General features: G+C 38.8%; 1 protein-coding gene across 1 annotated transcript in view; it reads left to right on the top strand.

The window, feature by feature from the left end:
* Nucleotides 1–16782, top strand: part of slc28a1 (solute carrier family 28 member 1) — a 47274-nt gene that overhangs the window by 23247 nt on the left and 7245 nt on the right. Inside the window, exons 8-17 of the mRNA XM_061894829.1 lie at nucleotides 1371–1445; nucleotides 1551–1631; nucleotides 1695–1775; nucleotides 1853–1978; nucleotides 7919–8049; nucleotides 8132–8300; nucleotides 8360–8557; nucleotides 13526–13607; nucleotides 13679–13777; nucleotides 13845–13950. Coding sequence (XP_061750813.1) covers nucleotides 1371–1445; nucleotides 1551–1631; nucleotides 1695–1775; nucleotides 1853–1978; nucleotides 7919–8049; nucleotides 8132–8300; nucleotides 8360–8557; nucleotides 13526–13607; nucleotides 13679–13777; nucleotides 13845–13950 — 1148 coding nt within the window. The remainder of the gene's footprint in view (nucleotides 1–1370; nucleotides 1446–1550; nucleotides 1632–1694; nucleotides 1776–1852; nucleotides 1979–7918; nucleotides 8050–8131; nucleotides 8301–8359; nucleotides 8558–13525; nucleotides 13608–13678; nucleotides 13778–13844; nucleotides 13951–16782) is intronic.

The following is a 16782-nucleotide window of genomic DNA, read 5'->3' as shown; positions in this document are numbered from 1 at the left end:
CAAAAGGTGCAGAGAATCTGGAGAAATCACTCCACGTAAGCGGCATGGCCGGAAACCAACATTGAATGACCGTGAACTTCGATCCCTCAGACGGCACTGTATCAAAAACCGACATCAATCTCTAAAGGATATCACCACATGGGCTCAGGAACACTTCAGAAAACCACTGTCACTAAATACAGTTCGTCGCTACATCTATAAGTGCAAGTTAAAGCTCTACTATGCAAAGCGAAAGCCATTTAACAGCAAAATCCAGAAACGCCGCCGGCTTCTCTGGGCCCGAGATCATCTGAGATGGACTGATGCAAAGTGGAAAAGTGTTCTGTGGTCTGACGAGTCCACATTTCAAATTTTTTGGGGAAATATTCGACATCGTGTCATCCCGACCAAAGGGGAAGCGAACCATCCAGACTGTTATCGACGCAAAGTTCAAAAGCCAGCATCTGTGATGGTATGGGGGTGCATTAGTGCCCAAGGCAAGGGTAACTTACACATCTGTGAAGGCACCATTAATGCTGAAAGGTACATACAGGTTTTGGAACAACATATGCTGCCATCTTTTTCATGGACGCCCCTGCTTATTTCAGCAAGACAATACCAAGCCACATTCAGCACGTGGTACAACAGCGTGGCTTTGTAAAAAAAACAGAGTGCGGGTACTTTCCTGGCCCGGCTGCAGTCAAGACCTGTCTCCCATCGAAAATGTGTGGCACATTATGAAGCGTAAAATACGACAGCGGAGACCCCGGACTGTTGAACGACTAAAGCTCTACATAAAACAAGGATGGGAAAGAATTCCACTTTCAAAGCTTCAACAATTAGTTTCCTCAGTTCCCAAACATTTATCGAGTGTTGTTAAAAGAAAAGGGGATGTATTACAGTGGTGAACATGCCCTTTCCCGACTATTTTGGCACGTGTTGCAGCCATGAAATTCTAAGGTAATTAATACTTGCAAAAAAAATTACGTTTATGATATTAATCATCAAATATCTTATGTTTATAGTGCATTCAATTGAATATGGGTTGAAAAGGATTTGCAAATCATTGTATTCCGTTTATATTTACATCTAACACAATTTCCCAACTCATATGGAAAAGGGGTTTGTATATTGTCCAATTATTATTTAAAGCTTTATATATTTTCTGAATTTTGAGGCCTGCCTATATTTCCATTTTGAATTTTTAAAATTAATTCATATACGATTGTCAAGTGATTTTTTACATGCACCAGTTAAACACCATCATTCAGATTTTTTCTCTCCAGGTACTCCAAATTTAACTAGATCGGATTTGAGCTGATTATCACCTCCTCAAAAATGTGGAGATGTAAAATAATGATAAACCCTATGCTTGTTTTGTTATGTTACAGATCTTCCTGGACTACACCAAAGAAGGCTCCTCGTTTGTTTTCGGAGATTTGATCACAGGCATCTTTGCCTTTCAGGTGAGTAAGCATGCAGATGATGTAGTCCATTTTGATGGCTTGAATCTCCAGTATGTGTATTGTTGGCTTGTAATATTGGATATTAACTCATTAGTTCTTCCTCAGGTTCTGCCAATCGTTGTGTTCTTCAGCAGCGTGATGTCGGTGCTTTACTTCCTGGGCATCATGCAATGGCTCATTCTAAAGGTAGATATTCACAACATTATTACAGCTGCCAGTGATGTTTGACACATGTTTTTCCCCCCGTAGATCTCCTGGGTTATGCAGATAACAATGGGAACCTCTCCCACAGAGACCTTGAGCATAGCAGGCAATATATTTGTCGGCCAGGTAAACTCAACCCAGCAAATGTATTTCCCCACCGGACATTGTCTTTACAACCATCCATTCCTGTTTTTGTCCATCAGACAGAAGCGCCCCTGCTCATTCGGCCCTACTTAAAGAACATGACCAAGTCTGAGATCCATGCTGTCATGACGGGAGGATTTGCCACAATTGCCGGCAGCGTCATGGGCGCTTTCATCTTATTTGGGGTAAAGAGAAAGCCCTGTCACGCCGTTTTTATGAACAGAGCTGGAAGGGTAGAGCTCATTGGATTAGATTAGAGATTAGTCTGTAGCAACGTTATAGAAAGGTGAGTACATGTTAAAGGAATACCTTTTTATTTGAAACTTTTCAAGCCATAATGTTTTTCGTGGTCATTCTGTTGTCACACGAAAAAAAATATTGATAATATAACTGGGAAGCAATCGCCGTGGACTTCAATGAGAGGTATGAGTCGATGCGGTTTGTTGCAAATGTTAATTTTCCATGCCAAAAAGGCAAATATCCTTGACAGAAAGCGCTCGAAAGTTCAATGCTAAATTACATTGGATATGCCATATACACGCTACTGATTAGCATTAGTCATTTTATATGGCAATTTCAACACCTCTAAATTTGGTCATGGAAACTATGACTAAGATGCTTGCTACAATCAAACAGCTGGTGTGTAATACATACAAGTCTTACAGTGTAGACACTTTGTAGGACACAACAAAAGATAAGACTAGCACATTCAGTTTAATGGCATATACTACTTCCTGACTACGACAACAACTAGGCCAGAGTAAAATGAATGCATACTTGTAAGAAAACAAGCTCTAACAACTGTACAACACAGTTAGCATTATCAGGAAAGTGTTCAAAATGTTTTCTTAGATTTAATTATTAAACAAATGAACATTATTTACCTCATGGACACGTACAAAAGTACCAAAAATTGGTACCGTTCCATTTACCAATTCCCAGGTGCTGTACAATTAAACTGTGAAAGGTACCCATTTCTAGTTAGTAGCAATGCATTTGATCATTTTTGATGATCTCTAACATTGTACTCTAGCCTTGCCTAGCAATTTAAATGCATCATCATTTGGAAGTATTTCTAAGTCATTTAAACTCTACTGTAAACACACACACTAGGGATACTACACATCCCAAAATGCAATGCAAGAGCTGCCTGTGACATCACATGGGTTGTCTCCAAATTTTCACAGTATTAGTTTATAGTATTAGATAAGTTCAAATAAATGTGGGATGATCAAAAAAGCCTTTTTTTTATCTTTTCAATGGGAAGCATGTCGGCTTTTGGGTAGCGTAGTCATTTCTGGTCAATTTTAGCAATTATGAAATATTTAAAATTAATGTCCTCTGGTAAAGTTGACTTCTATTCATTTGACACAGCCAAATTAGCAAGAAAATAAAAATGGCATAAAATTAGCATGGGACATTGGTGGTGTCTGAAGTGTGGCCATGTTTGTCTGTAATTGGCTTTTGACAGAGTGCAAAAATAATAATAAATTAATTATTACGAAATGTATTACCACATATTCCATTTATCAGCCTTTTTGCCTATATTCCATAAAGCTAACATGTGGATGTTCAGATAGTCTGACATATGTATATGTGCATGTAATGTATTTATTTATTTATATATATATATATTATTATATATATATATTATATATATATATATATATATATATATATATATATATATATATATATATATATATATGTGCGTGTGTGTATATACTGTATGTAAATTTATATATATTATATATACATATATAGTCTAACATGTATGTATGTATATATATATATATATATATTATATATCAATCAATCAATCAATCAATGTTTACTTATATAGCCCTAAATCACTAGTGTCTCAAAGGGCTGCACAAACCACCACGACATCCTCGGTAGGCCCACATAAGGGCAAGGAAAACTCACACCCAGTGGGACATTGGTGACAATAATGACCCAGTGGGACGTCGGTGACAATGATGGCTATGAGAACCTTAGAGAGGAGGAAAGCAATGGATGTCGAGCGGATCTAACATGATACTGTGAAAGTTCAATCCACAATGGATCCAACACAGTCGCGAGAGTCCAGTCTAAAGAGGATCCAAGACACAGCAGCGAGAGTCCCGTTCACAGCGGAGCCAGCAGGAAACCATCCCAAGCGTAGGCGGACCAGCAGCGCAGAGATGTCCCCAGCCGATACACAGGCGAGCAGTACATGGCCACCGGATCGGACCGGACCCCCTCCACACGGGAGAGTGGGACATAGAAGAAAAAGAAAAGAAACGGCAGATCAACTGGTCTAAAAAGGGAGTCTATTTAAAGGCTAGAGTATACAAATGAGTTTTAAGGTGAGACTTAAATGCTTCTACTGAGGTGGCATCGCGAACTGTTACCGGGAGGGCATTCCAGAGTACTGGAGCCCGAACGGAAAATGCTCTATAGCCCGCAGACTTTTTTTGGGCTTTGGGAATCACTAATAAGCCGGAGTCCTTTGAACGCAGATTTCTTGCCGGGACATATGGTACAATACAATCGGCAAGATAAGATGGAGCTAGACCGTGTAGTATTTTATACGTAAGTAGTAAAACCTTAAAGTCACATCTTAAGTGCACAGGAAGCCAGTGCAGGTGAGCCAGTATAGGCGTAATGTGATCAAACTTTCTTGTTCTTGTCAAAAGTCTAGCAGCCGCATTTTGTACCAACTGTAATCTTTTAATGCTAGACATGGGGAGACCCGAAAATAATACGTTACAGTAGTCGAGGCGAGACGTAACAAACGCATGGATAATGATCTCAGCGTCTTTAATGGACAGAATGGAGCGAATTTTAGCGATATTACGGAGATGAAAGAAGGCCGTTTTAGTAACGCTTTTAATGTGTGCCTCAAAGGAGAGAGTTGGGTCGAAGATAATACCCAGATTCTTTACCGTGTCGCCTTGTTTAATTGTTTGGTTGTCAAATGTTAGAGTTGTATTATTAAATAGAGTTCGGTGTCTAGCAGGACCGATAATCAGCATTTCCGTTTTTTTGGCGTTGAGTTGCAAAAAGTTAGCGGACATCCATTGTTTAATTTCATTAAGACACGCCTCCAGCTGACTACAATCCGGCGTGTTGGTCAGCTTTAGGGGCATGTAGAGTTGGGTGTCATCAGCATAACAGTGAAAGCTAATACCGTATTTGCGTATGATGTCACCTAGCGGCAGCATGTAGATGCTGAAGAGTGCAGGGCCAAGGACCGAACCCTGGGGAACTCCACACGTTACCTTAACGTAGTCCGAGGTCACATTGTTATGGGAGACACACTGCATCCTATCAGTAAGATAAGAGTTAAACCAAGACAGGGCTAAGTCTGACATACCAATTCGTGTTTTGATACGTTCTAATAAAATATTATGATCGACGGTATCAAAAGCAGCGCTAAGATCGAGGAGCAGCAACATAGATGACGCATCAGAATCCATCGTTAGCAATAGATCATTAGTCATTTTTGCGAGGGCTGTCTCCGTGGAGTGATTTGCCCTGAAACCGGATTGAAAGGTTTCACATAGCTTGTTAGACGCTAAGTGTTCATTTAACTGCTCCGCAACAATTTTTTCAAGGATTTTTGAAATAAAGGGAAGGTGAGACACCGGTCGGTAATTTACCATGAGGTCAGGATCGAGGTTAGGTCTTTTAAGAAGAGGATGAATAACCGCTTTTTTGAATGCTAGGGGAACAGTGCCCGAGGAGAGTGATAAGTTTATAATATTTAGCACTGATGGACCTAATAATACAAAGAGCTCCTTGATCAGTTTCCCAGGAAGAGGGTCAAGTAAACATGTTGTCTGTTTTATTCCATTTACACGTTGTAACAATTCCTCTAATGTTATTTCCTCAAAACGAGAGAAACTATTTTGGAGGGCAGTATTCGCCGTATATACAATCGTGTCAGTGTTAATAGAACCCCGTTGTTGCTGGGACGCATTGTCTTTAATCTCCTTTCTAATGACTTCAATTTTCTTACTAAAGAATTGCATAAAGTCATCAGCTGAGTGGGTTGAGCTACTGGAAGGAGTCCCTTGTTGGGTTAGGGATGCTACCGTACTAAACAAAAATTTAGGATCGTTTTTATTACGGTGGATGAGATTTGAGTAATATTTAGCTTTAGCTAAGGTAAGCATGCGTTTATAAGTTATTAAACCATCACTCCATGCTTGATGGTGCACCTCAAGTTTAGTCGTGCGCCATTTGCGTTCCAGCTTTCTACATAATAATTTCTGAGCTCTAGTTTCTTCTGTAAACCACGGGGTGCGCTTTTTTGGAGCCTTTTTTAACTTTAGCGGTGCTATGTTATCAATGGTTTCGCGCAGGGCGTCGTTAAAGTTGTTAGTGAGGTTATCAATAGAGCCCACATACTTTGGGAATGGTGCCATTACCGAGGGCAGTAGGTCAGCAAGAGTTGTCGTTGTGGCTGTATTAATGTTGCGGCTGCTATAGCAGTTATTATTATTATTAGTTTGACAAACACGCGTCTGAACCTCGAATTTTATAAGGTAATGATCAGACAATACTTTAGTATACGGGAGTATCGTAACTTTGGAAACGGTGATGCCCCTGACAAGCACTAGGTCTATCGTATTACCGTTGCGATGCGTGGGTTCATTTATTATTTGTGTGAGACCACAGCTATCAATTACAGTCTGGAGCGCTACGCACGGTGGGTCCGATGGGGTATTCATATGGATATTAAAGTCCCCCATTATGATTATATTATCGGCGTGTGTCACTAGATCAGCAACGAACTCTGAGAATTCATTAATAAAGTCCGAATAGGGCCCTGGGGGGCGGTAGATAACAGCCAGGTGTAGAGGCAGCGGTGTGACAGACCTCATAGTAAGCACCTCAAACGATTTATATTTATTATTTATGTTAGGACTAAGGTTAAAGTTTTCGTTGTATATTAGTGCAACCCCCCCACCCCTTTTGAGCGGACGGGCAATATGCGCATGTGTAAAGTTAGGAGGACATGCCTCATTTAGCGCAAAAAAGTCGTTTGGTTTAAGCCAGGTTTCGCTGAGACCGATGACGTTAAGATTGTTGTCTCTGATAATATCATTAACTAACAACGTTTTAGGAGACAATGATCTTATGTTTAAAAAACCTATATTATAGGTAGTGGGCTGTTTTAGGGAGTTTTTGATCAAATTATCCGTAGTAGCAATATTAATAATGTTGTGTTTATTATGCCCAGTGCATTTAGTATAGTTACGACCATATCTAGGAATTGATACGACAGGAATTTTCCGATTGTTTGATTGTTGCTTTGATAAACTGCACGCATCATGGTTAGCCACCTCAGTAACGGGGATTTTCCGATTGTTTGTTTGTTGCTTTGATAAACTGCACGCATCATAGTTAGCCACCTCAGTAAAACACATGTCCAACTCTGAAACACTCAATGCAGAAAAAACTTGTTCTAATTTAACTGACTCCTTACCCAGACCAGTAGTCTCGCATTTTCCATCTAAATCCGTCTTCGGGATGGAGGAAAGTGGTGTTCTGTGGGGATTAGCCTTCTGCTTTGTTTTTAGCCCCGCTCGGCATCCGCGTTTCCGATCACGATCATATATATATATATATATACACATATATCTATACATGTGTATATGTAAAAAATATATTTATTTAATATATATACACCCATTTATATGTATACATATATATTTATATATATGTATATATATGTGTGTGTTTGCGTATATGTGTGTATATGTATACATTAATATATACACATATATAGTCTGACATATGTATGTATGTATATATACATACATATATCTATATATGTGTATATACACATGTATTTTTATATTTATATTATATATACACACATATATGTATATTTATACATACATATATACATATATGTGTATTATATACATGCATTTTTATATTTATATAATTATATACACACACACATATATATATATATATACATACATACATATGTATATATATATATGTGTATTATACACATGTACTTTTATATTTATATTATATATATACACACACATATATATATATATATATATATATATATATATATATATATATATATATTGATCCTACTGTACTTTATGTTGCAGATTGATGCGTCCTCCTTGATATCAGCCTCAGTTATGGCTGCTCCCTGTGCGTTGGCCATGTCCAAGCTGTCTTACCCAGAGACAGAAGAGAGCCCCTCCAAGTCACAGAAGAATATTGAAGTATCTTGTGGGTGTGTACACTTTTTTTATGGAAGATATTTGTTCACTGTTGTCCTCATTCGGCTCATATTTCTCCCCGTCCACACTCTGCAGAGATGAACAGAACATCCTCGAGGCGGCCAGCAGTGGAGCTTCAGCATCCATAGGCCTGGTGGCCAACATCGCAGCAAACATCATCGCCTTTCTCGCCATCCTGGCCTTCATTAACCAGGCTCTGAGATGGTTTGGAGGGATGGTGGGCTATCCTGACGTCACCTTTCAGGTACCTTATAGGGACAATCTCATCCGAACACTTTCTGATCGCCTCTTTTTACCTTGCAGTTATTCTGCTCATACATCTTTATGCCCGTGGCCTTCATGATGGGAGTCCCGTACGAGGAGAGCTTCACCATAGCCGAGCTGATCGGCACCAAGCTTTTCCTCAATGAGTTTGTGGCCTACGAGAAGTTATCCAAGTTGAAGAGCAACAGACTCAAGGGGCTGGATGCAGTTATTGACGGGCAGAGACAATGGGTTTCAGTGAGTATAACCTTCCATCTAAAACATCTAACATCCTTATATTAACCATGTGTTAGGCTGATTAGAAACTAACCAACTATACTGCATAGGAAGGGGCTCATTAATAACTCATGAAAAATATATGTCAATATAATTTTGTTACGCCAACCTAAAAAACGGAACTAATTATGAATATGGTTCTTTTTTATGTTCTGCACAGCCACTCAGGTACATTATATAGTTGATGTAGATGATCCATATCTGATACACATTGACTTTAGAACAGAGAAGTGTTGGATATTTCGATTGTTGCCTTCTTTGTATCTGGCTTTATTACATGGATATATTCATCATAATCTATATAACACTCCAGTTGTATAGAGGATCTTTGACTTGTGTATTTAACAACAACACTCCTGTTATATGGAGGATCTTTCAGTAGTGTATTTAATAAAAAGACTCCTGTTATATAGAGGATCTTTGACTGTGTATGTACAAACCACGTTTCCATATGAGTTGGGAAATTGTGTTAAATGTAAATATAAACGGAATACAATGATTTGCAAATCCTTTTAAACCCATATTTAGTTGAATATGCTACAAAGACAACATATTTGATGGTCTAACGCATGGGTGTCAAACTCTGGCCCGCGGACCCGCCATGTATTTATTTTGGCCCTTGAGACAATATTAAATTAACATTAGAGCTGGCCCGCCGGTATTATACAGCGGCGGTGCATTCACCACTAATTCTAATACTTGCCAACCCTCACGGTTTTCCCAGGAGACTCCCGAATTTCAGTGCGGTATGATGATGCCTGCGTTTGACGTCTCGGGTTGTAGCAAGCATTTTTTTCCAGCCCGATCCAAGCTATAAGTAGCCTGCTTTAATCGCATAATTACAAACTATTCTGGACATCAGTGTTGCTGAATCTTTTGCAATTTGTTCAATTAATGATGGAGACGTCAAAGTAAAAAGATGGAGGTGAGAAGCGGTGTATTGCAGCTGACTTTAGCAGCACAAACACAGCCGATGTTTCCTTGTTTAAAATTCCCGAAGGTGAAGCTTTACTATGGAACAGAGCGGTCAAGCGAACATGGATCCCGACCACATGTCAACCGGCAGGTTTCGGTGATACAAATTGTGGTAATAAGTTGGCTCTTAATATCGCGAAATGATCAAGTATGACACATAGAATGGACCTGCTATCCCCGTTTAAAATGAGAAAATCTCATTTCAGTAGGCCTTTAAAGCACTACTATGCAAAGCGAAAGCCATTTTTCAACAACATCCAGAAACGCCGCCGGCTTGTCTGGACCCGAGATCATCTAAGATGGAATGATGCAAAGTGGAAAAGTGTTCTGTGGTCTGAAGAGTCCACATTTCAAATTGTTTTTGGAAATATTCAACATCGTGTCATCCGGACCAAAGGGGAAACGAGCCATTCAGACTGTTATCGACGCAAAGTTCAAAAGCCAGCATCTGTGATGGTAAGGGGGTGCATTAGTGCCCAAGGCATGGGTAACTTACACATCTGTAAAGGCACCATTAATGCTGAAAGGTACATACAGGTTTTGGAACAACATATGCTGCCATCTAAGCGCCGTCTTTTTCATGGATGCCCCTGCTTATTTCAGCAAGACAATGCCGAGCCACATTCAGCACGTGTTCCAACAGCCTGGCTTCGTAAAACAAGAGTGCAGGTACTTTCCTGGCCCGCCTGCAGTCCAGACCTGTCGCCCATATAAAATGTGTGGCGCATTATGAAGCGAAAAATACGACAGCGGAGACCCCGGACTGTTGAACGACTGAAGCTCTACATAAAACAAGAATGGGAAAGAATTTCACTTTCAAAGCTTCAACAATTAGTTTCCTCAGTCTCCAAACGTTTTTTGAGTGTTGTTAAAAGAAAAGGTTATGTAACACAGTGGTGAACATGCCCTTTCCCAACTACTTTGGCACATGTTGGAGCCATTAAATTCTAAGTTAATTATTATTTGCAAAAAAAAAAATTAAGTTTATGAGTTTGAACATCAAATATCTTGTCTTTGTAGTGCATTCAATTGAATATGGGTTGAAAAGGATTTGCACATCATTGTATTCCATTTATATTTACATCTAACACAATTTCCCAACTCATATGGAAACGGGGTTTGTATTAACACAAGACTCCTGTTATATAGAGGATCTTTGACTAGTTTATTTGATAACAAGACTCCTGTTATACAGAGGATCTTTGACTTGTGTATTTAATAATAAGACTCCTGTTATATAGATGATCTTTGACTATTGTATTTAATAACAAAACTCTTGTTATATGGAGGATCTTTGACTGGTGTATTTAATAACAAGACTCCTTTTATAAATAGGGTCTTTGAATAGTGTATTTGATAACAACACCCCTGTTATATGGAGGATGTTTGACTTGTGTATTTAATACCAAGACTCCTGTTATATAGAGGATCTTTGATTCATATATTTAATAACAACACTCCTGTCATATGGAGGATCTTTGACTAGTGTATTTAATAACAACACTCCTGCTATATAAAGGATATTTAACTTGTGTATTTAATAAAAATGCTCCTGTTGCATAGAGGATCTTTGACTAGTGTATTTATTAACAACACTCCTGTTATATAGAGGTTTTTGACTAGTGTAATTAATAACAAGTCTCCTGTTAAAATTGAGGATCTTTGACTAGTATAATAACAACACTCCTGTTATATAGAGGATATTTGACAAGTGTATTTAATAACAAGACGTATGTTATATAGCGGATCTTTGACTATCTCTTTATTAACACAACACTCCTGTTATTTAGAGGATCTTTGACTAGTGTTTTTGATAACAAGACTCCTGTTATATGGAGGATCTTTGAATAGTGTATTTATTAACACAAAACTCTCGTTATATAGAGGATCTTTGACTAGTGTATTTAATAACACACTTTCCTGTTACATAGAATATATTTGACTAGTGTATTTAATAACAAGACTCCTGTTATATAGAGGATATTTTACTCGTGTATTTAGTAACACAACACTCATGTTATATTGAGCAGTGTTTTTCAACCTTTTTTGAGCCAAGGCATATTTTTTGTTTTAAAACATTGCGGAGGCACACCACCAGTAGAAATCATTAAAAAACAAAACTCAGTTGACAGTAAAAAGTCGTCGCAATTGTTGGATATGACTTTAAAGCATAACCAACCATGCAACAATATAGCTCTTGTCTCAAATTAGGTGTACTGTCACGATCTGTCACATCACACTGTGACTTATTTTGAGTTTTTTGCTGGTTTCCTGTGTGTAGGGTTTTAGTTCTTGTCTTGCGCTCCTATTTTGGTGGCTTTTTCTCTATTTTTGGTATTTTCCTGTAGCACCTTCATGTTTTCCTTGGAGCAATATTTCCCGCATCTACTTTGTTTTAGCAATCAAGAATATTTCCGTTGTTTTTATCCTTCTTTGTGGGGACATTGTTGATTGTCATGTCATGTTCGGATATACATTGTGGACGCCATCTTTGCTCCACAGTAAGTCTTTGTTGTCGTCCAGCATTCGGTTTTTGTTTACTTTGTAGCCAGTTTGTCAGTTTAAGAGGAACCCAAGGATGCAGACAGACAATGGGTGAGTCAAACAGTTTTTGTACTTAGGTATCGTACTCACAAAAAAAGGTGCTCCTCACAGGGGAGAACAAAAGGCGACGAAGCAAAAAGGAGAACTTAAAATGGGCTCTGTGGAAAAAACAAAAACCTAATATATTAAACTAGAACTAACTTGGGCTGGAGTTGCAAGACATGCAACTGCTTACTAAGAAACCAAGCTGGATGGCACCAGGAACGACCAGGAAAACAAGCAGCACTAAACATGGAAGTCGTCAGTAGTGGAGAGCCAAGGAGTGGAATCACCAAGTGCAATCCAGCTGCCTAGGTGCAGCTTAAATCTCATCCGGGAAAATGGGAAGCAGCTGTGCACGTCTCACAACTCCGCCCACTATGGGGAAACAGGAACTCTAAGGGGAAAGAAAAATGAAGTGAGGTCAACAAGGTCAACTGCACCAACAGAGGAAAACTGAATACGAACCACAAGGTGGCAGCAGATGGTGACACAGTTCAGTTTTAGTTTCGTTCCCTAAGCTTCAATGCCTTTTCTTAGGGGCACTCACCTTTTTTTTTTTTTGGTGTAAGCATTAGACACCTTTTTACCTGCACGATGCCTCCCGCTGTTTCCAACATCTACAAAGCAGTTAGCTACCGGCGGCCACCTACTGATATGGAAGAGTATTACACGGTCACTCTGCCGAGCTGTAGACAGCACCGACACTCAACAACAACACACAATTTGCAGACTGGAATTACTGGTTTGCAAAAAAATATTTTTAACCCACATAGGTGGGGATAAGCGATAGAAAATGGATGGATGGAAGGTGAAATTAGATAATCTCCCACGGCACACCAGACTGTATTTCATGGCACACTAGAGTGCCGCGGCACAGTGGTTGAAAAACACTGATAGAGCGGATTTTTGACTTGTGTATTGAATAACAACCCTCCTGTGATATAGAGGATCTTTGACTAGTTTATGTAATATTATATTAATATTTAATTGATGCAACAAGATAAAACATTTACTTAAAATAATGTACAATTTAAAAGAAAATACAAAAACATGTATAAATACTATTTTTATTTGCTTTGACTTAGCAGATCAATTAAATCAAACAGGAGAAAAAAATAATAAATTATGAATGTAAGTGCATCAAATAATCATGAGGTAATGAGGCATTTTTAGGATTCACTGTTTAAAAATGATGCTCACTAGATTTTGCTGTGCCTTTTGAAGCATATTTTTCTAGAAAACGCTGGAGTAATACCAAATTCTTCAACTCTTACAGGATATGTTGGTTTATTAGTGGTACCACATATTTAATCAAAATAATGGTTTGATATATACCCTTGAATGATAACACTGTTCTCACTGTTACAGGTGCGATCAGAAATAATCAGCACTTACGCTCTGTGCGGCTTTGCCAACTTCAGCTCCCTTGGCGTCATGATTGGCGGCCTGTGTAAGTAGCACACATTACGCTATATTTGGCCCTCGAACAATGTTTGACACGGAGCATTTTCTCTTACAAAGCCTCTATATGCCCATCTAGAAGAGGTGATGTCTCAAGCTTGGTACTGCGTTCAATGATCACGGCCACATGTGTGTCGCTGGTCAATGCTTGCATTGCAGGTAGGCGCTCGTTGTTTGTTTCTGGCAGGGTGGCTCCTGTCTTCTTACTTTGTTTGGTTCTCCTCAGGGATTCTCTTTGTCCCTCCACTGGACTGTGTGAATCTCTTCAGTGAGTTGGCCTTTAATGGCACAGATGCTAACTTGCAAACCTGCTGCAACGACCTCTTTGCCAGGTAGGCGTTTACTTCAAGTACCGGACAATAAGGCGCACTTAAAAACCTTTTTTTCCCTCAAAACTCGACAGTGCGCCTTACAACCTAGTGCACCTAAAATACGGAATACGTTTGGTTGAGCTCACCCATCTCGAAGCTATTTTATTTGGTAATGATAAATGTGACCAGTAGATGGCAGTCAAACATAAGAGAAAAGTGTAGGCTGCACTACGATGGGTCTCAAGAAAACACCAACATTTTAAATGTTCCATTGAAAATATAGAACATTACACACGGCGCTCAAAAATCTATCACAATGTTTTAGTACGGCTTTGGTAAGCTATGAAGCCGCACCGCTTGATGGATTGTCGACGCATTAAACATACGAGTATTATTATGGCGTGTGTGTAAGGTCAGACATATTATCTGGTGTTTTCTTCCGCAATATTATGCCAAAGCAACTTCTCTTAACTTCTGGTATCTGCTGATCCGTATTTGGGATCTGCATAAATTCTGAAAAACTGCGTGCGTCCGCTCCGTAGTAAAAAAAGCTTCCTCTTCTCTATCTTCTTGTTATGGTACATTCATCCTCTGCTGTTACCATTTCTAATATAAAGTAGTGTAAAGTTCTTACTTATATCTGTCAGTACACTCGCCATGAAAGCGCTAAAACATACCGGTGTAGTGAGTTTACATTATTCACCCAAGGAACTTTAGTTATTAGAGTTGTGGTCGGACACATTGCCGGTACGGTTGTTTCTGGATGAGGAGACGCTGCTCCGTTATTGATTTAAGTAAAGTCTTAATGCCATTAAAACAGTTAGCTCCATCTTTGGACACTTCTTCCACTCCCGTCCTTGCACGCTACACCGCTACAACAAAGATTACGGGGAGAAGACTGCCGAAGGTGAGCCACGTAAATAAGACCGCCTACAAAACAGCGCATTCGGAAGCGACTGTCAGAAAGCGGCTTGAAGATGATCTGAAAAACATAATCTATGCAACAATTGGACCAAAGAACCACCATTACATGTTATGTACACCACAAGGAAGTGTTTTCAATTTAGAAAAAAAATCAATAAATAAGACTCCTTTAATGCGCCCTATAATCAGGTGAGCCTAATATATGAAAAAGATGGAAAATAGACCATTCCTTGGCAGTGCGCCTTGTAATCCGGTGTGCCCTATGGTCCGTAAAATAAAGCACTTTGTTAAATAGTTTTCTTATGTCATTACACTTGGCATTTGGAGATGGAACCACGGTAATTTTGTCCTGCTTGAGTGTTCTCGCTAGGGCTGTGAATCTTTGTGCACCACGCGATTCTTGGGGGTAACAATTCGATTCAGAATCAATACTTGATTCAAAATCAATATTTTTCTAAAACATTGGGTGCTATGATTAACTACATTTCTCTGACAAATGTATGTATTTCTTAAGAAAAACTTGGTTTTGTTTAATACAATGATACCCAAACATTTCATCAAGTCAAATATAAATAAAGTGACAAAATAAGTATCCGGCACTTACTACATGATTTGCCTGAGTGGCTGGACACGACAGATTAAAAAAATATTTACATATGTATTTTTTATGTTTTTTAATTTGTTAAGAATCTTCACAAATAAACAATTTTTTTTCACACCCCTTTTTGTGATGTGAAATAGAGGATCTGATCCAAAAGGCCCAAACTATGACATTCACCCATTTGCACTGTGAGACCATGATCAAGTGCATTTTGCTATTAGGAGTGATTTGTTTCATTTGAGAGTAAACATTGAAGCCACATTTTTGATTTTGTTGTTTAACCTAATCTGTGCTTCAGTGACGTGCGGTGAACTAAACACCAGGTGAGGCATACATACTTTTTTCTCTTTTTGTTTTTTTTTTACTTAAATTCATATGTGCAGCTCTAGTCATTGTTAATTTAGGTTGCACATTAGCGTTACAGGAAAGCGTTATTTGCTTTCATAAAAACTTTATCATAATGATATTATGATATGATAAATGGTTCCAAAAAGTATTTGATAAAGTTGTTATTAAATACGTTTTGGTCCCATTTGCTTTTAACAAAATAAATCAAGTATTGTGAGTGTAATTTACCTTTCTGTATTTGTATCTGAAGCAGCAATAGCTATCCTCCATGAAGACATACTTTGTATGATCGCATTCATTTTGTCTTAAAGTCCAGTTTAGAGAAGTATTTAACCTTGGATACAGTATATAATCCTCCATATTGGCAGGAACATTAATTTAATTCAATTTCATTCCAAGAAATGAAACAATATTTTTGCAGCTGACAAAAAACACCCACTAAAGCTGGCTTACTCTAATAAAAATGCCATGTTTGTTATAAATACAGTTAAAAAAAAAAGGAAAGAAAAAAATGCTGGCTTCTGCTGGAGAGACCTGTGTCTGCTAGCTTGAGCGCCCCCACTTCTCCCAGTGTGGCGAGTCAGAGTACTGCTAACGCATTGAACTGCAAGTTGACAATGTATCGCCCCCTACCTTGAGGCAGAGGTACTTGCTGCCTCAAGACCTGACTTTTCCACGTGGCAACAAGCATGCGCCCCCTCGCACGCACACACTCAATACACACTGTGTGTAGCCGTGGAGGCACCGCCTGTTTCTGCCTCACTTATCATCTGCTGCATTGTTTTGATCAGGAAACATGGAATTTCCACAATTTTTACCATGAAAATGATCAAAATATACAGTAACCACACCAAAATCACATAGAAAGCATAAACAAAAAGAGAAATATTAAAACTTATTTTATTTTATTATTTCGTTTTAGAATATCTCATGGTTAAGCCATCTGGCGGCAGGTGAGGCACTGCCTCACTTGCCTCCCC

This window comes from Nerophis ophidion, linkage group LG03 (genome assembly GCF_033978795.1).
Source record: "Nerophis ophidion isolate RoL-2023_Sa linkage group LG03, RoL_Noph_v1.0, whole genome shotgun sequence".
NCBI classification, from domain to species: domain Eukaryota; kingdom Metazoa; phylum Chordata; class Actinopteri; order Syngnathiformes; family Syngnathidae; genus Nerophis; species Nerophis ophidion.
This window is presented reverse-complemented; position numbering and strand designations above follow the sequence as displayed.